Source organism: Aythya fuligula, chromosome 14 (genome assembly GCF_009819795.1).
Source record: "Aythya fuligula isolate bAytFul2 chromosome 14, bAytFul2.pri, whole genome shotgun sequence".
Classification (NCBI taxonomy): Eukaryota; Metazoa; Chordata; class Aves; order Anseriformes; family Anatidae; genus Aythya; species Aythya fuligula.
The window spans coordinates 15,331,257-15,352,839 of record NC_045572.1 but is presented as its reverse complement, the minus strand read 5'-3'; the positions used below and the strand labels follow the sequence as shown (position 1 = coordinate 15,352,839).

The 21,583-nt window shown below is 49.4% G+C and overlaps 1 protein-coding gene across 1 annotated transcript; it reads left to right on the top strand.

The window, feature by feature from the left end:
• The first annotated feature begins 5,458 nt into the window (after window positions 1–5,458).
• WNT8A (Wnt family member 8A) lies at window positions 5,459–8,895 on the top strand. Its single transcript, XM_032197058.1, has 6 exons — window positions 5,459–5,529; window positions 5,616–5,649; window positions 5,860–5,998; window positions 6,895–7,020; window positions 7,181–7,323; window positions 8,335–8,895. The coding sequence occupies exons 1-6, from the start codon at window positions 5,459–5,461 to the stop codon at window positions 8,893–8,895; spliced, it is 1,074 nt and encodes a 357-aa protein (XP_032052949.1).
• The last annotated feature ends 12,688 nt before the right edge of the window (window positions 8,896–21,583 follow it).

Below are 21,583 nucleotides of genomic sequence, written 5' to 3'. Positions count from 1 at the left end.
TTGAATGGGAATGATGGAGAAGGAGGTGATAATTTTCCTTCCTATCAAGTGCCCAATCTCTTCCTGGACAGGCGTTTCCCTGCTGAGGTGCCGCATTTCCAGGATGAGAGATACCCAGGCAGTAACCTAGCTGCTGCACTAACACCGCTTTGCATGACACTTCCTCTAAAGAGGGAGAGAAAAACAAGACTCTCGGCCCTACTTTATCATGCTGCTGTGTAAACAGCCCCGTGGGCTTTGAAGGGCACACCTAAAGGTGAGGTGAGGCTGACGAGGTCACAGCGCTGCCCAGCCTCACAAGGGTGAACTGGGAGGCTGAGTCCTCTCAGGAGTCACAGAGACCTGAAGGTCGATGGAAACCTCAGTGTTTTATTCTACCCTAATTTTCATGGCAGCTCAAGCACATTTTCATGGCAGCTCAAGCTCATTGCCCTAAAGCATCTTTGCCTCCTCTTAGGATGCTACAGAGACAGAGGCACCGAGCAGCCACCAGGGTTTAGTAACCCATCCAGCTCCAGGAGGACGGACAAACAGCCCTCAACAGCCCTTCCCTAAGGGTGGCTGCTGAGGGAGGAACAGCTTCACACTGCTGGAGGCAGTGGGAGATTTTGGGTGGAGAGCAGGATTTCCGTGCACGGTGCAGGCGGGGTGACACGGCAGGGCTCTTACCCAGACGTTTGAGCCTGCAGGCTCGTCTGCCTGTTGCCCTGTGCTGGGTGGGAGAGGGAGCTGCCTTTGGGAGCCTGGGAATGGGTGAGAGAGGACAGCAAAGTCATTAAGGTGAGGAGGTAGCGGAAAAGGGAAAAGAACAGCTTTAAAACATACAATGCAAAAACGGGGAAGGAAGGGGAAGAAGTGCCCTTTATCTGCTTGCAAGTGAAATAGCCTTGTTCTTGCCAGGAGCAATGTCCCGGCCTCCTCCTGGGCTGATGTCTCTGTCTCAGATGAGCTCCCACCATGGCAGGGTGCAGCTCACCCGCACCTTCCACCCCTCCTGGCCAATTTGGGCAGAGGGTGCAGCCTCGTGTCTATCCCAAATATATCCCAGCCTCGGATATATCCCCAAAACCAGCCAGCCCACATGGGCTGAGCTTGGTGCCTTGCGTTGCTGAGGGTGCAAGGGATCAACCCTTCCAGTACCACCTTGGAGAAAATGTCTTCAACCCTCACTGGGAAGCATCCGTGCTCCCAGACAGGTTGTGGCTGGAAAAATCAGAATTTGTTTTCCAAAACTTTTTTTTTTAGTTCCTGAAATTAAAAGAAATAAAGTACAAACTGTGCAACCTCAGGCCTCCTGTGGTCTTGGCATTTGGCATCCCAATGGTCTATTATGTTCCAGGAGGTGTTTCCTTCCTTACCTTGGAGTTGCTTGTGGCTCCCCTGATGAATTTCACTGCTTGTCCCATCACGCCATGCATGAGGCTGTGTTGGAATCAGGATTAAAAGTCAAAAAGCAGAGCTGGTTGCAGTGGTATAACCAAGGGGACACGAGCTGCATCACAAAGGCAGGAGATGGGAGCTTCTCAAGATAATTTTCAAGGGTCACTAATAAGGCAGATCCTAACGCTGCACTGTTGGACTGCGTAGCCTTGTTTTCAGTGAACATTAGGCCACCTCTAATTATGTGCCATAATAGGAATCAAGAGGACTAAGCCCGTGGGATAGGTGTGGCGTAAAAGCTGATTTCAGTTTCACCTGATCTTCAATTAACATTCATTAATCAAAGCACATTCGTTATACAGGCAAAACTCCCACCAGCACTGGCAGGTCCGGGGCTCGGGTCCTGCGGGCTGTTCCTGCTGCTGGGAACCACAGCAGACAAAGCAGGCAGGAACCTATTTTCTCCAATATTGGAAACTTTGGCGTTGGGAAGACTGAAAAATGAGGGCTGAGCATAGCAGGGGCTTGCACAGTGCTCTGTGATGGATTATTTTAAAGCAAAGTGAAACGTCCCCCCGGCTGAGAGGCTGCCTGTGTACAATGCAAGTGTATGGCATCACCCATGGGGGCTCAGGCGGCTTCCCAGGGAGAGCACAATAAAATGCAACTGCCTCCAACATTGCTGACGAGGGGGTGTCTTCCTAATTACCCAGGTGGATTTTATTGTAACGAAGCCAGCAATGCAGGATTTGACGCTAGGGCTCTGAATGTATCACCTGCCCAGGGCAATTTAGCAAGTAGTCTATGCTTTATTTTCTTGTTTTCTGTGTTGGTGGTGCTCACTCCCCGCATTTGTGACCCCCACACAGACCATCATTCCTGTTTGCTTGGGTTTCTGCATACAGCACTTGTATAGACTGATTTATCTTGTGCCTGCCTTCCCCTAAATGCCATATTCTGATGTGAATAGGATTTTATGGGTGTAGGGGTTTGCATATGCGCTATTGAAGCCTCTTGACTTAGGGCAGATACCAAAATATTTTAGGACTCCAATCATCCCATGAAAATCACTGGCTGTTTGGTCGCGTAGCAAGAAAATAAGAAACAAAGCATCAACATTTGATCAGTAAAGCCAAGGGGCTCTGGCGGACATCCAGGACACCGTTTCCCAAACAGCGTTCCCTGCTCAGTTGTTTGCAACAGCGCGGAGCCAGCGCAGCCTCCGCCGGTGCCACTGAAGCCTGCGGCTCGGGGCTGCCAGAACGCCTGGCCATTCATTTTCTGCATAACCAGGTAAATTCAGGAGATTTTTTGCTTTCAGTTTTTTTTTCCTAACCCAAAACCAAACCAAAAGTAAGTTTCTAGGGAGCGGGCAAGCCAAAGGAAAGCTCCTTTGGTGTTTCACAGATGAGCACTAGGGCTCGATGAGCAGGGCTGCGACTCACAGGCTTGTCCCATGGGTGTTGGAAGAGCCAGCACCACGCTGCAATTTAGGGAGCAAAACACTGAAATCAGCATCAGAATAGCTACAGCCAGTACAGCTCTGCCATTTACTGCCAGGTTTCATGCACGCTGGTCTCTGTGCCTCAGTTTACCCAACTGCAAAGCAGAGACTGCTACATTTAATCTCTCTTACTACAAGGACATTGAACGAAGCACTCTATAAATGGAAAAATTATCAACACAGCAAGAAGTCTGCTTTAACATAAGGTCTGGATGGTGGGAAAATCCTGCAGCGAGGTGACCACCCCAGTCCCATCTGTCAGGGCAGGCTGGACACACATCCACGCTGACATTGGTGCCTGAGCAGCTCCTGCACCCTGGGACAGAGCTGGGAACACAAACAAGTCCCCCAGAGCAGGAAGGCTCGTCCCAGCACAGCTCTGCCTGCTGACAACTAGCGTAAGTGACGACGTTACAAGGGACTTTTAAGATTCCTGTGACTTTAATTGGAAAAGACATTTTTAATAGCCTAGGCAAATAACTGTGTGATCCTGCCAATTGCAGTGACTGCTCGCAGCCGCGCTTCACGCCCAGGGAAGCTGTTATTTTTCTGGCGTGCGATAGGAGGATCATGTGTGAACTGACATAACAGACACGCCAAAATTGTTCAGCTGTACGGGCTCTCTCAGACAGAAAAAAAAAATAAATAAAACACAACCACCAATATGCCCCCGGGGACAGCCAGACACAAACCCCAAAATGACATGCATGCACAGAGAAAATGCACAGCAGATTTCCAAGTCATATGCATGGGCTTTAATCAATGAACCTCACTGATACATGGGAAACACTTCATTCCCAGTAATTGTCCTTTGACAGCTCTAACAAGCAGGATCTGCTCAGGATGGTAATGATTAAAATGCTGACTCACAGAGGGTTTTGCCGTGCTGGCAGGAGTACACCAGCGTGGTGCTCACTTGGAAGGTATTTTGCATCCCTGCTTCTGAACCGATCTGCATTTTTAATCCTCTGACTGCAAACAGTTGTTTGTGGCTTTGCCGCGCTGACTCCAGGTTTCCCTTCTGCGTGGGCTGGCCGGGGAGGTTCCTCTCGCCCGCTGACCGACACGGGGAGCAGGGCGGGGGGGTCCCTGTGCTCCCCGAGGTCAGAAATGTCACGGAGCTGATGGGATGGAGCCGAGGCCGTGTGTGTGCAGGGCCTCGGGCACCCAGAGCCAGGATGTGGAAAACCATGCAGCTGCTCACCGTGCTCGCACGCATTTCGCGGCAGCCCACAGAGCACTTTGCAATCACGTTTGTGGCATAAGTCTTTATTCCTGCTGGCTCCTCTGCCCCCGGCCAGCACAGCAATGTGTGGTACAATCCAAGCTGCTGAAATGTCCAGGCTGCAGGCCCTCAGTGCCTCACCTCGCAGTTACAGCTATTAGCAGCAGGAGACCAGATGTCACCATCTCGATGGGATAACGAGAGCAGTGGGACAAGGACGAGCCCTGCACAGCCCCAGGAAAACAAAATGAGAAGTTTCCAGGAATAAAGTCTCACTTCTGCTCCCTTACAGCCTAAAGGATGTACCACAATGATTATGCATGACCATAACCATTGATATGTAACGCTGTAATATTGACATATAACACATGGATGACCATAAGAGAGGCTTTTTGGGGTTTCCTCTGATAAGGCTTTTCCCCTCCCAAGCACAGGGGTATGAAGCAGAGGGGCCGAGGCCCTCGCTCGGCTCTCAGCAGTGCACACGTGCGCAGAGCCAGCCAGAGCCCGGCCGCTGCCGGGGCAGACCTCACTGCAGGGAAATTGCTACCCCCGGAAAACTGTTCCCCTAATTACAGCGTTGAAGCATGGAGCAAACCACATAAGTGATTCACACAGTGTTCCCAAGCTGCAGCCGCGTAAATTAGAGAGATTTCCAAACACTCCTGCGCCGTGCACGCTGTTGTTATCAGGATGGAAATACAGAAGCTTTCATCCTAAGGAGGCGAGGAGGGGGGAAAAAAATCGCCGTTAAACGAATCTCGTCAAATCGAGAAGACCTGGGAGGTCTACCCCCGGTGGATCTGTAGAGGAGTGCTGCTAAAACTCCTCGGGGAGCTCTCCTGGTAGGGAGCAGGCGGCTGGCAGGGGAACCATAGAAATGCACGGGTTTGTTATTGCTGGGCACGCAGGGGCCCGGCCTCTGCTCGCAAGCGGGGTGTGAAAGGGAGAAGGCAAGTGCACTTGGGGCAGAGAGAAAGGGATGGCGCTGGTGTGGAGTGGAGTTAAAAGTCGCCCATTGTTAGGGAAGTTTGCTCTCCTCACATCATCACAGCTCCCGGTGACACCGCTCTGCCTTTTGAAGTGCAACATTAGGCGTTTCCTTGTCACCCATTGGCGCAGGAGCTTTTTTACCACATTAAGTCATTGGGTAGCAAATGAATGGGGGGTTTTGACTATTCAGAACTTCACCTTATAAATATCAGGGTTGTAGGTTCCTGCAGCTTTCCTGGACCCGAATATCTCGAGATACGTTGGGACTCGGTGCGGCGAGGCGGCCCTGCCCAGAGACCTGCGGCGTGGGAGCTGCGGATCAGCCGGAGGGATCCAACTCCTGGGTTTTGACAGCCATGAGCAGCACCACCTTCCTCATCCTCTCCATCGTGGGCATCTGTGGTGTCATTTTCAATGCAGCTGCATGGTAGGATTCAGCAGAAGGGGCATTCCTGGGGGATGCTCTTGAGCCTGTGCTAAATCATGCGACTCGTTTCCTTCTCTTCGTTTCAGGTCTGTGAACAACTTTCTGATGACAGGACCTAAGGTAATTAACACAGTCACTATCAGCAATTTAAGTAAAGCCATTTTGTTTTGCAAATGGGAAATACTGCTTTTCTAAAGAACCAGAGTTCCCAGAGCGTATCGGCTCCAAACCGGGTTGAGTAACAAGGGAAAGGACCCGCAACCCTTCTGGCTCTGTTTTGATGGATAAAAGCTGAAGTGCTGAGGATCTCACCCACGCTTTCCCATGCAGGCGTACCTGACGTACTCCAGCAGCGTGGCGGCGGGCGCGCAGAGCGGGATGGAGGAGTGCAAGTTCCAGTTCGGGTGGGAGCGCTGGAACTGCCCCGAGAGCGCGCTGCAGCTCTCCACGCACAACCGCCTGCGCAGCGGTGAGTGCCCGCGGGGTGCCTCCGACAGGAGCCGGGGGGTGCTCTGAAGAGAGCAGCCAGCCGATGGGGAGGTTTTCTGTCCCTCAGAAACCAGGCTGGCTTTTCTCCATCTGCGTTAAATGGTCTCACAAACAATGCTAATATTTTTTCTATGATCTATATCCATGCTAAGGGAGAGCCCTTTGTGCAGTGCTGATCCGTGGGCTCGCTCCTGCTGCTTTTGTGCCGCATCTCAGGGAGCACAGTGCTAGAGGCACCTGAGTTTGATATGGGGGGAAGGAGAGATGAAGGGAGAAACCAGGGGCGAGTGCTAAGAAACTACCCAAGAGAAAGTTGTGGATATATTTGAATGCTATCTACTTCAGCCAGCATAGAAATGCCACTGGCAAGAAGCTATTTGACTCTGTTAGGAGAGCCAGAAAAGAAACTAAAATAGAAGCATGGGTCCTGACTGCTATTAGCACAGGTTCAACCACCGGCTGATTTAAGATGAACTGTAATTTTCCCCAGCAGGTGAGACCAAAGCAAGCACAAACCCCCCGAGCAGAAAATGGCAGGGACAAACCAAGTGCCAGGTGATGTGAGGGATCAGCAACCTTGGTGAGAGCAGGATTGGGGCACTATTGTGCCATCCTACTGTTGCCAAGAAACTGTCCCATGCACAGACACCTGCAGAATATTGTGCCAAATTGCTGAAACTATCGATGCTGAAGCCGGAAGAGATTCCAGTCATGAGCATTTCATTCCTGTAGCACCTTACCTTTTGCACAAACTGTTTTGTTATTCCCTTCTTGAACCTTTGCAACGCTGAAGGTTTCACAAGAGAGCTCCCTTCCCAATAAACCAGGACCGGTGTGTATGTTTGCATGTGACAGCTTTTTTCTCCTCTCCCCCAGCTACCAGGGAGACGTCCTTCGTGCACGCCATCAGCTCCGCCGGTGTCATGTACACCCTGACCAGGAACTGCAGCATGGGCGACTTTGAAAGCTGTGGCTGTGATGACTCCAGGAACGGGCGCGTCGGTGAGCTGCCGGTGTGCTGCCTGCCACGGCTGGGCTCCAGCCCCTCCGAGCTGGCAACAAGACGGGCTGGCATCATCCCAGCCCTCAGCTCGGTGCAAGTCCTGGGGCAGGATTCACTCCTTCAGGGTGGTTCTGTTCTTACCGCACATCTGTCTTGCAGGTGGCCGCGGCTGGGTCTGGGGAGGCTGCAGCGACAACGTGGAGTTTGGGGAGAGGATTTCCAAGCTCTTTGTGGATGCTTTGGAAACAGGACATGACACCCGTGCACTGATCAACCTGCACAACAATGAAGTTGGGAGACTTGTAAGTCAAATATTAAAAATGATAATAGTATTAGTAGCAGTAATAATAATAATAAAAACAACATCTATACTAGAAACAACAACAGAGCCTTGTAGACTGCTCAGGTCCCCCTCCCTGTCTGTGCCAGTCTAGGCACTGTGCTATTTGCCTGGGGGAAAAAAGCCACAGCTAGAATCTGACCATAAACCTGAACATGAGGAACTGCAGTAAGATTCAGTTCCAGCATCTGCAGCTTTGTGCAGCGCCATTAACCATGGACACCGCTTATTCAGCAATATGTCAGATTTATACTCACATCCTCTGGTCTGTAGTGCAACACAAGAACCACCCCACATTCCTGCAATGGGCACTTCCAAGAAACTCAGCAGGGGAAGCCAGGTGTGAGGAAGAGCGTGGTACCCGGCCCACAGAGGCTGCCGGCTCTGGCCAAACCTCCTTGTCTGTAAAAACAAGGACGGTAACTTTTAACATACCTATCTCATAGGGTGTGTCGAGGCGTAATCTCACAGAGATACCAGTGATTGGGACCTTATAAATACCAGAGGGAGATGGGTAGATAATATCTGTGAAGTGCTTGGCCTGGAGGAGATGTGTAGAGGTTTGGTGTCATTACGCCGCAGCGCTGTTTCACACATTTTGAATGAGATCTCTGTGCGAGGTGATGGGTTGATACGCCGATGAGAGAGGTGAGCCGCAGACCGGGACGCGCCAGAAGGGCATGACCCTGCACGCACACCTTAATCCTGGCCTGGAGAAACAGCTCCTGGAAGGGCTGGGGACAATAGTTTGTGCCCACTCATTATCTCCGTCCTTTAATTAGTGACAAGAACAGACAGATGTTTGCCTGGAACTGAAATAAAGGCATGAGTTCATGTCTTGGAAGGACCTGAAGTCCTGTCCAGCAGGAGCCACATTTGACCCACTGCCCCTGAAGAAGCACCATGTATCCCAGTTTTGAAACGTAAATAGCAATGATCTACTGCTTCTAACTTCTCCCCCTTTTCTACCCAGGCTGTAAAAGCTACGATGAAGCGAGCCTGCAAGTGCCACGGGGTGTCGGGCAGCTGCAGCATCCAGACCTGCTGGCTCCAGCTCGCTGAGTTCCGAGAGATCGGGAACTACCTCAAGATGAAATACGACCAAGCCCACAAGCTGGAGATGGACAAGAGGAGGATGAGAGCCGGCAACAGCGCTGACAGCCGCGGGGCCACGGCAGAGACCTTTCACCACGTCCACGCCACGGAGCTCGTCTTCCTGGAGGACTCCCCCGACTACTGCACGAGGAACGCCAGCCTGGGCCACCATGGCACTGAAGGCCGCGAGTGCCTGCAGACCGGCAAGAACCTCTCGCAGTGGGAGAAGAGGAGCTGCCGGCGGCTCTGCACCGAGTGTGGCCTCAAAGTGGAGGAGAGGAGGACGGAGGTGGTCAGCAGCTGCAACTGCAAGTTCCACTGGTGCTGCACGGTGCGCTGCGAGCAGTGCCGGCAGCTGGTGGCCAAGCACTACTGTGCCCGCCGCGACGCTGCCGCCACCAACCACATCAAGAGGAGAAACAAGGGCCACAAGAGATAGAGGAAGGCCCGATGATGCCGTGCCTGGGCTCACGAGGTGGACCTCTGGGTTTCTTCACCTTTTGTGGCCATCGCCGTAGCTCAGGTTGGGAAGGAGCCTTCCCCAGGGCACAGCAGGGATCTAAAGGGGGTTTGGAGGTCCGAGTGGACAGTGAGACTGGGCCTTCTCTGAATTAATGCTGTGAGATCACGAAGCACAAGGCGCGGGCGCTGAGGGACCACAGTCCTTCTGGTTTCATGGTTTCTCCTCAGTATTTACTAACAGCTTCTTTCTTTTCGGGAGTCACTTTGTGTATCTGATGGAGGGAAGACTTTCACTTTTTTGGTGGCTTCAGCTCATTGCACTGCTGGCAGTGGTCAGCCCGGACCAGCAGCAGTAAACAAGGGTGGGACGGGCACTGCAGCCTGAACTGGTCCCACTGGGCAGCTCTGTCACTGCCACAGGCATTGCAGCCCAGGGCCCCCATGGTGTTCCTTCACAGGTCATGCTTATAAATACTCCTGGTGGAAAACTTATGCACTTTCTGATGTGAGAGGGATTTTTGCAGCATTGTGATTTCTATTAGAACAGCTGCAACTTTTTGAGGACTTTAATAGGTTTACAGACAGTGTTTACAGTTTTTTCTTTTTAACTTTTTTTTTTTTTTTTGAACTTCTGTGATTTGGTACCAGAACCCCTGCCCCAAATGGACAGTAGCTTCATGTATTTGTACCAGATGAAATTAAGCAGTTTAAAATTCCTTTATATTTTTTTTTATATAATAGCAGATAAGAATTCAGAATTCTTTATGCCTCATACTGTTTCTTAATAAGTTGTATTATTGCTTAGCACAATCTGTTTTCTCCGTATATTTTGAAGGCATCCCAAAAGAGTTAGATTTTGGACTGTATTTTGCAATAAACACCGTCATGAAAACAATTGGCTTTTTCCTTTCAGGCTTCCTAGCAGCACGACTCCAGGTGTAAAACCGCCCATTTCCATGCAAAGCCCAGCACTTCCAACATTTCCCATCATTAATCCCAAAGTCACTGAAGTCAGCGAGAAGCCTTTTCCTTCCCAGACCTCAGTGAAACTTGGCCCCAGCCTTAAATCCCCAGAGGGTTTGCTTTAAGACCTATCGCTGCAATATCTAACCTTTTCCAAGTGCTGAGCACGCAGGGTCGCACCCGCCTGAGCCCATTTTGAACCTCCCGAAGCCTCTTTAGTTTGTCTGCGGCCTCAGTCCCCCAGACGACGCGAGGCTGCCCTGCTTTGATGTGGAAAGCATCGGCACTTGCTGCACAAATCTGCCAGGCACGAGAGGAGCCCTTTGAACTCGGGACAGGAGAGAAAACTTGGGGACAGCTGTGAATGCGTCTGCTGGCTCCCTGCTGCTCGGGTGCGGCGGTGGGGAGGGCAAGAGGGGGCTGCTTCCATTCCCAATGGGTCCTGCTTCCCTCACGGCTTTCACCCTGGGGTCTTGGTGTAACCACGGGGGGAGGCAGCCCTGCCGGCATGTTACACCCACACCACCAGGGCTTTGATGCCGATGTGTGCCGACATCCCAATGTGTGCCGACATCCCATCAGCTTCCAGTGCAAACACAGCCGCCAACACATGCGTGAGCCATGGCAGGAAGCTCAAGGTGTAAAACGCACACGTCGGGAAGCAGAACCGTTCCACATGCATTTGTTTTTTTCCAGCAGACGATTTATTTAAAGAGGGAAGGGCTACAGCAGCCTGCCATCAAGCTAGGGCCCTTCTGTGCTGCCCCCCTCAGAGTAGCTGCGTCCAAAACTTCCATAACAGGACACATTACCAAAGCTAACAATAAATAAATAAATTTTTGTCACTGTTGCCACAACAGTATTTATTTGCAACCCCCTCCACAACATTTAGGCTGAACTAGAAGTGACAAAAACCAGCAAACAAAGCCCCTTTCCTTCACTGTGCCCGCGGGCCGGCCTACCCGCACAGCAGCGCAGGCTCCATTTTGGAGAAGCGGCCCCAGGCCCCCTGTGCAGTGGGCACAGCACAGCACTGCCGTGGGTGCCCGGGGCAGGAAGATGTTATTTCACCAGGGGAACTGGCAAAATATAGAAACTGCCTTACTGCACGGCAGGATTGGGGTTAATAAATTGCCCGGGCCAAGCCTGGGGGATGAGGGCTCCCCACGAGCTGCTCTCCCCGCTTCCCCCAGCCTGGAGCCAGCGTCTTGCTGAGGTAGCTCTCAGCTCTGCTGTGCTGTATTTAGATGTTGGAAATGAAGTCTCCTTCCCTGAATTTGTCTAATGGCCTTTTTAACCCATTTATATTTCTGGCATCCGGACTGTCCAAGGCAACAAGCATATTTTATGCAAAAGCCAAAGACCACATGCAAATTGAGGAGGACTTGGGGGAAAGTTAAGTACCACCTCATGATATCAATTTCCACTCTTTCTATAGCTTGCTGAACTAATACTGAGCCTCAACAAACACAAGAGACAGTGCTATGCCTTAGAGCTGCACCTTGACAGAGATATCACAGTCCTTGGGAAGCTGAAGCTCTCTCTTCCTCCCCTTGTTGCTTGGATACAGTAGTCATCAATTCTCACAACATTCACTACAAAACAATAGAAATTCAGGATCATCCTAATCCATCACACGCTGTCAGGGAGCCACTGTACCCCTGAGCACCATTACTCATTTTCGGAAACCACACACTCACCACATGCATGGGGGCACAGGGTAAGAAACCCCAGGCTGCTGGCAGGGAACGATCCAGGCTGATTTCACCACCTCAGCAGAGGCTTTACTGGAACAGCAAAATTCTGCATATCAGTTTTCAGAATAAATAATGACACACAGGAAATCAAAGTCCCATCATCAGCTGGCTTGCAAAGACTTGCTCTCTAACCACAAGCAAAGAGCAGTTGAAGGGACCGATGGTGTCTTTAAACCTGAATGTATTTACTCTTGATTACCTGAAGTCAGCTCAAATTTGGGACACTAATCCCAACTACCTGTAAATCACTTCATGCTTGAAAAAAAAAAAGGCTGACCTGGCTTTATAAACCCTTGATGAGGAATCTGACTGCCATCCTACAGACATAATAATGATCCTAATTAAAATGAACAAATAAAAATCTTAATCTGAGCCAGGTACAGCAGATGCCGCATGAAATCAAAACAAAATCCTGATGCCTGTCCCCAAAGGGCTGTCACCTCTGCCTCTCCCCTTTGAGGGCAAAGGCTCCTTGGATTGTGGCATGGGGTATCGTGGGGTGGCACCCAACGGGCACACTTTTGCCACTTTTGTGGCCTAAACTGCTTGGACAGTGCTGGAGCATCCCCAGCAAGGGTAACCTGCTTGCTAAGGGACACCCAGGACAGAAGCTGCCTTGGCTTGAAGTCCCTGCTCTTGCTGTGTGGGTTTACCACGTGAAAATCAAGGTTATTTAATTCACAAAAACACTTCACTGCTGACTGCAGAGGAACGGGACAGCATCTGCTTGATATATCGACAAGCATGGGAGGGAAACGGAGCCAGGAAGGCCACGCACTGACAAACTGCTTGTGTAGGTGGTCTTTGCGAAGTGGCTGTGCTTCGGCCGAGCTCTTCTCACACCCTGCGGGCTCCCAGCCCAGCTGCACGATGCTCTCCTCCCGCTGAGCCCCACCACAGCCCCAATTGTGCAGCCCAGCCACTGCGCGCAGCAGCCCTCCTCTGTCCAGGCCTGCTTCGCCTCAGCTGTTACACTCTTTGCCGGGTGGATTACCTTTAAATCATGCTGCCAGTGCCCTTTCATGGATTATAATTCTGTATGAGATGTTTGGGCTGTACCCTCCCCCCGTATTAAAGTGTCAGGAGTACATCCCCGGGCCATCCATCTTTTAACACTTCCGCATGGGCTTGGCAATTCTCTGACATGAATATTATGGCTCTCAAAGCCGCGTCTCCATCACTCAAGCTGACAAGTGTTAGATTCTCCTCTCTTCAACAGGGTAAGTGACCTTTTCATATGCAGCGTAGATTCCCGGTCACGCTGCAGCTGGTGCAGTGAAACCAGCGAGTGCCAGCAATTCCCTAAAGTCTTGAAAAACAAGTCACAGGTCCTTTTCGACTTGCAAAACCAACCCTTAGCATGACAAAGTTAAAGGGCCTTAATCAGCCCCTGGTTAGCCCCTGCTAATGCCATTCCCATAGAGGAGGATGAAAAAGCATCTGTGCGATGCCTTCTGCAGGATTTATTAACAGGGGTTTTCAAGGAAAGATAGGGAATTTGGGTGTCTGGCTTGTCAGAGTGCATAGAGTAGGTTTTTGTGAGCAGTTAGTGACTTTAAAACCAATTCCAACCTTAAGCAACACTTTTTAAAGTGAGGTGCTTAAAGTTAGATCCCTAAACCTCCCCAGCTTGATTTTCAAAGCTGCTAAGCACCTGTGCTTCCCACCCTGCACACAGGAGCTTCATTTCAGCAGTGCCTGGGAGAAGCAGGGGCAGAAGCCCACCCTCCACAGCCTCTCCTGCCCATCCTTCATAGCGGTGCTGCAGTGAGGACACACCAGTCCCCGTCATGAGACAGAAAATGAACCCACTGAAACAGAACTGCCTGGCAATTCAAGTTAAAAATCACATTACCCTGGGTCTTTGGCTAAACCGGTGCCTAATACTTTTCCTCTCTGCAGAGCAGAGGCACTTTCACAGCAACTTTGCCACCTTCCCACTCGGAAGCGCTGTGCAGTGGCTCATAGCCAGCACAGCCCAACAGAAACTTGTTAACACCTTTTCAGCTCAGTCTTATTAAAGTCAAGGCAATTAACAGCTTTGCTATTTACAAAACAAATCCTCTCTGCAACACCTGAGAAAAAGCATTACAAGTGTTTCCCAAACATTTCTCAGCTGGGGAGAACACCTACAATAACTGTCTGCAGGGAGGTGTTTCATCTGCTCTCCCTGAGTGGAGAGGACAGCTCCAGGTTCATCACAAGTTTGTGCTGCACTCTCATTTAGGAGGCCTGGCTGGCACATAAGGTCTCCCAGGAAGGTTTATAATCCAGGGGGAAAGATGCCTATGGAAAGCCAAGGTGGGATTTTGTTGCCCACCTTCTGGTTGTTCCTCACGCCTGCTACAGGCAGAGGTGATGGTGTATGAGAGCTGCTGGTGGATGAGGAGGTTGCTCCCCTCCAAAAGCATCTCCACGGGTGGCTGGGGAGCAGTGGGTGACACACCGCAGGTTTCCACCTCTGCCGAGTCACAAGCTCGTGTTCTGCCCTCTCCCCCCAGCCCCCTGCCTTTTCCAGTTCCCTGCTTTCTCCTAGGATACATCCCATGCCCCCACTTGGTGAAACAGTGTCCTGGCTTACAGTGCAGTAAATTCCCCCTCTTCAAACAATCCCCAAGGAGATGAGCCATTTAACAGAAGATTGATGGAATAGAGACAATCAAATAAATGTAACCTGCAATGTACTTCCAGAATTAATTCCTTCCTCCTTTTCTCTCCCATCCCACTCCCCAAACACACAAAGCTTTCCTTGTGGCCCATAACTTATGAGGACAAAAGGTGATGGAGCCTAAAATATTATTTGGGTGCAGAGGTGACTGCTGGGACAAGAGCACTGCCAGTCAAAGAGGACTCAGTGCAAACACGTTAGGGGTTTAGAAAAGATCTTCTCTGAAGCCTGTATCCTGTCCTGGCCCCAAGTCAGCTCTTATGGGGGCTCTGAAATGTGGAGAGCAGAGAGGGAGTTGCTGGTAACTCCAAGTGCAGTAGGGGGCACAGACTGATGGCTGCAGCTGGGAAATGTTCACCAAATGCAGTCAGGAGGTAAGAAGAGCAGCAGTTTTGTGGGACATGGCCAGAAAATGAAAGACAAGAAGTCTAAATCTGCCGTAGGAGGGGAATGTAGAGTTTTACAGGAGGGAGACATCGTGGGAAGTCTTGGGTAGTATTTCAGCTTTTCTTGTCTTTCTAGTCTTTTTTCACTGTCCTATGCAACATTAAATGAAGCCACTTGTAGGCACATCCAGGAAAGAATAGCTCGTCGGGGGACATACACAGAGCCTGGACAGTATACGGCCCTTAATTTCCTCCTCTGATGCTTTCAATAGCTCATGGGATGCCATAAAAGATGATAATGATGAGGCCAGAGGAAAGACTGTAAAACAATGGGGCACGAGCAGTTACCTCACTTGGGCTCAAACTCAGGCCATGCATGGACCGAGTTTGCTGGTTGCCAGCCCTGCTGCTGGGGACAGCGGCTGCACGTCCCACCACGGGGCTGGTGCCAGAGCTCAAACCTGTGCTGTGAGGAGTTACGGGGCCTGAAACGTTGGGTTATGGAACCTGTGGGACTCTTCTTGTTGATTTAGATCTCACCTGATGTTTCACTTGGACACAGACAAGGGTGAGGACAGCAGTTCTCATGTTGCTTCCCAATTCCACAGATTTTTCTAATTTACAACACTATGGCTCCTGGCTCGACTCTTCTGGGTGCTTGTCCCTCAAGAATACAGCTGACAGCTTTAAACACAATAGCTTATTTTTCTCTCCCTTTTGCCCAGTGTCTTGAAGCCAAGCCTCCTCTGGCCCAGCTCTCCATCCCCGCTCCTGCCAGGCAGACACTTCTGCTGGCCAGCTGCCACCGGCTATTACAGGGACAAGGCACCTCCTCCCTATCGCTAAGTGGATTTCGGAGGCAATAAGAAAGAGAATAATTAAATTAACTCGGTCCCAAATACCTCCCGAGGTGCTGAGCATTCCCAGCACTGCAGCAGCACGGCGAGCAGGTAATACCGGTCGGAGGCAGGCTGCAAACGTGGCTCCGGGGCACATCTGAGCGGGAGCAGGCTGCTGCTGATCCCGGCTGAGCGCTGGGAAGCGCAGCACCCAGACACTCGGGATGGCTGAGCTCAGGTCCAGGAGTAAACCAGCTATGTTTATACTTTGATGTGCTGAAGCTAATAAGCCCTATCCTGGAGCAAACACGGTTGTACTTCTTCCCAGCTTGGCCTACTTTATCCTCGGGGTTGTTTCTTGCCCCAAAGGCCTTCCCCCTGCGGGGTGCCGGGGATGTAATCTCAGGCAGCAATCTCAGGCTCTGTTTCACCCGACAGCCTGCTATTTAAATTCCCTGTGAAACATCTTTTGACAGCAGCACGTTCATTTTTTTTCCCTCCATCTACCACAGACAGCCTTGGGCTGCGAGACTTGATTCTGGATTTGCGGCAGCCCACCCTTCGGGAGCGCTCGGGTCACCTTTGCCCAGCCCCGTCCCCAAGGCCGAGGTGTGCCAGGGCCTGGCCAGGATCAGCAGCAGGAACCCGAGGATGTGCCTGCTGCAGAGCTTTATCTTGCTGAGTGCCAGAGAGGTCACAAATCACCATCCAGCCCCTTTCAAGCAGCTGGGAGCTCTGAATTGTGCCTCTTGTAGCCAGGCACCGTCCACTCCAATCTCTCAGAGCCAGGCCAGGTACGTTGATAAGGAGATAGTGTAAACGGTCACACAGGATGGAGCCCCAGATTCGCAGTTTCCTGTGCTTTAACCCAGAGAGTGCTGTATCGGGGGAGAGTCTTGTTTAGATCATTTTAGATTATCTCCCTTTCCAAAGGGGGCTGTTCTGGCCAAGGATTTGTCACAGTTCTGTGAAGAAGGTCCCAGATTTCATGTGAAACTAAGTACGGAGTGCTTTGTACATTTTCAGCACAAATTTGGTAAGAACTATAATAAAATAAATATTTTGGATGAATAACAAATACTGCTATGAAGAGTCCTGATAATGGCCATCAGTTTCTTCTTAAACCCCAGCTGGCCTTTGGGGTACCCCTACTTTCTCTGTTCCATGAAGATGCCATTAGTTTCCACATCTCCACGATTCGTTCAGTATTGTATTCACCACCCTACCTTGTAACCAAGCTAACCACCGAGAAAAACTCTTTAATTCATTCTTTTGAAACTTGACTGCAAGAGGACGCTGACCTCACCCCAGGGAGCAATTTTCCTAGAGACAACATTTTCTGGCACTGAAAACGCAGTTAAATCTTGCTAGGCCATTAACTCCACACATGAAAATAAATTTGTGAATGTGTTTTTTTTAGCTTCACTTTAAGGAGACATAAATGCATCAGAACATTCCTTTAAACCAATTCACTCGTCTTGGTTATTTTCCCAGACAGGCCTTTTCTTCATTGGAGATACCTGCTCTGGGGTAATTTTTACCTGCTAGAGTTGTGGAATAATAGCACTGCCCTTCAGGTACCACTCTCCAGAAGAAATGCCACCCTGGCCTGTGTTCAGGATGACAGACGGCTTTTCACACAGATCTGCTCACCCTCAGATACTTCTTTTTCTCAGCCATATGGCGACGAGGAAGACAGTAAGGCTTGAAGGCTGGAAAAGAAAAAGCAGCAACACACTGCTGGGAAAAGCAAATCGGTGCTTACAGGGTGCCCAAGAGGCTCGCCGAGGAGCCGTGGCCCACGGTAGCTGCGTTCAGCAGCAGTTTGTCAGCGGGGTCGCAGATGTCTGGACAGGGAAGGGCAGCGCTGGCAGCTGGCAGCAGGTCTGCTCCCTGGGTTTTAGCTCCCCGCTGTTGCCTGCTCTGCCAAGCCAATGCCCATCAATCATCGTTCGGTGTCTAGCTAAGGGTCTAGGGGCTTCTCGGCAAGAGTTTGATGGCAAGAGGCAGACAGCGAGCAACAGGACATGAAATTTCCAGCCCTCCCATCTCAACAGCACGTAGCTGCTTCTGCAATGGGCCAGGCATATCCTTTCTTTCTGACATACCAGAGAAAACATGTGCACTGCTCTGCTTGCTAAAGGACACAGATTTCCCAGACAGCTAAGTAAAACACACCAGAAAAAAGGACTAATAGTCAAAAACAACAGGAATCCTTAAGAAAAGATGTGGATGTGTATCCCCAACACGGTGGGCACAGAGGCTTTGAGGTCATGCTGTTAGCCCACCCCACAGCCCCTGAGGAACTGGAAGAAATGATCTGGAGACTTCACCAAGCATCTCTTGAGACCAGTCAAGTTTTTTGTTTGTTTGCTTCCTTTACCTTTTTGCATATGAGGTAACTGTTTCCAGCAGAAAGCAATTTCTGCCTGATTTCACTACAGGTCTGCTATGCATGACATGCAAGTGATACCACTGCAAATATACAAACAGCTGGGGAAAAGGGTGAGTAATGCAGCTGCTTGGCAAAGAATCACAGCAGCTTGTAGTCACACTTCAAATTGTAGCCTGTTGCTTGCTCTGATGCCTACAGATAGGGGATGCTTAATTAAAAAACAAACAAACAACAGCAACAAAAAAACAGTATTGGGTGCCTCCCCTGATGAACAGCTTCCCCTAATGAAGGCTCTGCACATTCCCACCCTCGTGAGACTCTCATAAACTCGTCTCTGCTGGGGCTCTGAGCTCCGGGGAGGTGGCAGGCGCAGACAGCAGCACCCAGCCCTTTTCTCAGACAGCTGTGGGCCCCCGCAGCCTCCCTCAGGCAGGGCAGGTAAAGAGGATGCTCCACCTCACCGAGACAGTGTGCACTGTAAGGGAAAGCTCTGGGAGCTGAAATACACCACGGAAATGCCCTTGGGGCTTTCTGGAGAAATCCCAGCAGGCCTGGGGTCACCCAGCTTTCGCTTCTCGCTCCCCTGCCCTACCAGCAGTACATCTTGGGGAACACCGAGAGGCCACCTGGAAATACCTCCAGCCTGTGGACAGGTTGGATTGGTTCCTCCCAACTACAGTTTCATCCCTTTTGGGATGTCAGAAGAATCTGGTGTCCTCAGACCTGGCCTCAGTCTCCCATTATCTCAAAACATCCTGCACGATGCTTTTAATTCCCCGGCTGTTTGTCTGGAAGAGCAGACAGTCTGCTTCCTAGGCTCTGTCACACTGGATGGTGGAGAAAAACAGATGTAATCTGTTTTGGCAGTGGTATACGTTTTTGTATTACTTTGCTGCTATGTTTATCTCCACTGATATATTTTTTAATTATTTTTTTTAAGTATTTGTGCAGGATTCTACTCATTCAGTGTACTTTAAAGCATTCCTTACGCATTAATCACTTAAGAGGAACAAAATCAATTGATACTTGCACTGGAGAACCTTTTTTTTGGGGGGGTTGTTCACTCCATGACATGGGCCACATACATTGGCGTGCCAGAGTGAGAAAATTATGTCAGACTCGGGCATCTAAGGGAAAGATGTACAATAGAAGGTTGTAAAAGAGGCAGCAAATTTATGCTTCCTGCAATGGCAAAAACAAACTTATTGATTGGGCTTGAGAGAACATGAGAAAAAAAGACTTCATCTTTTCTACAGGACAAACTGCCAGAACTAAGAGGCCTAAGCCAGACGCAGCGCCCACGGGGAAGCAATGGCTCAATGTAATTCATAAACCAAGGCCAACTATTTTAGCAAAAAGCAAACAAACCACAACAATAACAACCAAACCAGGCAGGAAATCAGTTTCCAAGTGTTTCAGCCAAGGAAAGATGCTCTACCCGTGGAAGTGGGTAGCCAGGCAGGCTTACAGTACGCCTCCAAGTCCGATAAGGGTCAAGCCCAGAATAAACCACGCCGTGAGCTTTCACTGCTGGGCACACAGGCATACCCCCTTTTTACATGCACCTCCACGTTGCCTCCAAAGTGAGGATCTAGGAACCTTCTCGGTAAATTGGCTCTGTATTTATGCCATTCAGGAAAGCGTTAGCTCTTTGAAAGTAGAGAGTGATGACAAAGGAGCTTGATTTCCACAAGGGAAAGTCGGGTATAGCAGCACTGACAGCAAGGACTCGGCTGCCCAGTCTGTGTAGAGACCAGAACACCCCAAGGCAATATCTCTGCCTCTCTCTTCCGCAGCCTCGTATGCAAGATTTCAGTCTTCCCTCGTCTCCTACAGCCTCACTAATTTAACAGAACGGGTTAATTTTGACTTACCTTATTATTTCTTCCAAAGAAAAGATCCAGAAAGTTACTGCATCTCCATTAGGTGTCTGCACCCCCTGCTGTGGCTTGAACTTAAGACACCAGAGGAGCTGCAATATTAGCTGCACTGGAATGTTTTGGTTTTCCCTTGCAAAACAGGCCCATCTCTCCAAGTGTGAAAGTGCTTCAGTTACCAAAACATACTTGCAAGGGGAAAAAGGAAATTTCCATATTTTGGATTTAACTTAAGAATTCCCACTTTTGATGAAAGCAAACAGAAAAAGACATGTCTCAACACGCTCCCTTTACGCTATCTACCAAGATAAGAAGGAATATTTAGATCTTTTTTTCCTCTATAGATTAAACAAATTCCCATCAGCAATTTGTAATCCCTGGACCACTGCACAAAAGCCACAATCTCTGTGAGGAGAGACAAGTTAATGCTACATGTGTGCACATAAAAGACATTTTACTTTTGCAAAAGCCTCCTGGCACCAGGCACTGCTATTTCACATGCAGAGGTGACTTGGCACACAGGAAAGGTGATTTCTTCATGTGTCTGTGCGTGTGCAAGCTTTCTTGACCAGAAGGAAGAAAAGCTGTAGCAGAACAGCTAATTCATACTATGTGACAATGAATCAGTTGATTTTCATTGAAACTGTACAGATAAATAAACATCCTATTTCTTGTTGCTACAAGGGAGTGAAAACCCAGGCCTGCCAATTTATACTGCCAGACCTTTACATTCTCAGATCACATCCAAACTGACATAATATCACTCATTTTAGTAGAATTACGCCAGGTTATAGCACTTAAGGATGTGGCCCAGCATCATTAGCTGTAGTAAATCTAGAAGAGTACACGTAATACCGTTCATTTCATTTAGAAAATATACTTTATATTATTCCTTTTCCCCCATATTAGCCGATAAAGGTCACAACACCTGTCTGCACCCAGGAAACAGCAGTTACAGCAAAAAATAGCTAGAACATTTAATTGTTATTGCAGAGTGCAATAGGGATATTAATACAAGGTGGAGGCATAGGGAAATATTTTATTTCAGTGTTGTAGGAACAGAGAAAGACGTAGGCAGTTGAAGCTGAGTTTGCAGAGAACAGAAACATGCCTATCCTCATTTGGCCTTTTCTCTACCCGTTCTCTTCATTTTGCAGTTCCAGAAGATGGCATAAGTGAATGTGTTGTGTGTTTTCCTCCTGGATCTTTGCCTTTAGTGGATGTGGACAGCAACACAAAGCAGTTGGCAATGCCATTAGAGCATGGAGACACGGCTACTCCACGTGGCAGACTCACGTGTATCACTGGAGCTGAATTACTCCAGTTTAGGAGTTGCACTCCAAATATCCCTGTACAACACAGACACTAAATCAGAACTATGCTGGCCCCGTTCATTTCCACTTCCACAGATAAAGCATGGCTTCGCAATCTCTATTACAGATCCCCAGCTTCCTTCTTCCACAACTGTGCTACATAAAAGTGTGTTTGTATTTATTTATTTTTTTAATGAATATTTTCAGTTGAAATGTTGTTTTGGCTTCAACTTATTCCCACTACAATTGAATTTACATGTAATTGTTAATGCAATGCCTTAGCAAGAGACATGCTAAAATACTACCTTTTCCTTTACTGTAAGATACTCTTATGTTAGATGAATTGATTCTCTAAGGTTACTTTGCAATACATGTTGTTTTCAAAAATAAGCGTTGGCTGGACGCAAGAAAGCTGATTTTTCACTAATCTTACACTAATTTCTGATCACTGATTTGGAAGGTCCAGA

What these genes read in the sequence shown, in the direction of transcription:
- WNT8A (XM_032197058.1), top strand. Translation starts at nt 5,459, where the DNA reads ATGAGCAGCACCACCTTCCTCATCCTCTCCATCGTGGGCATCTGTGGT. An exon ending in ATTTTCAATGCAGCTGCATG is followed by an intron (nt 5,530 to 5,615) that starts GTAGGATTCAGC and finishes TCTTCGTTTCAG; the next exon opens with GTCTGTGAACAACTTTCTGA. An exon ending in ACAATGAAGTTGGGAGACTT is followed by an intron (nt 7,324 to 8,334) that starts GTAAGTCAAATA and finishes TTTTCTACCCAG; the next exon opens with GCTGTAAAAGCTACGATGAA.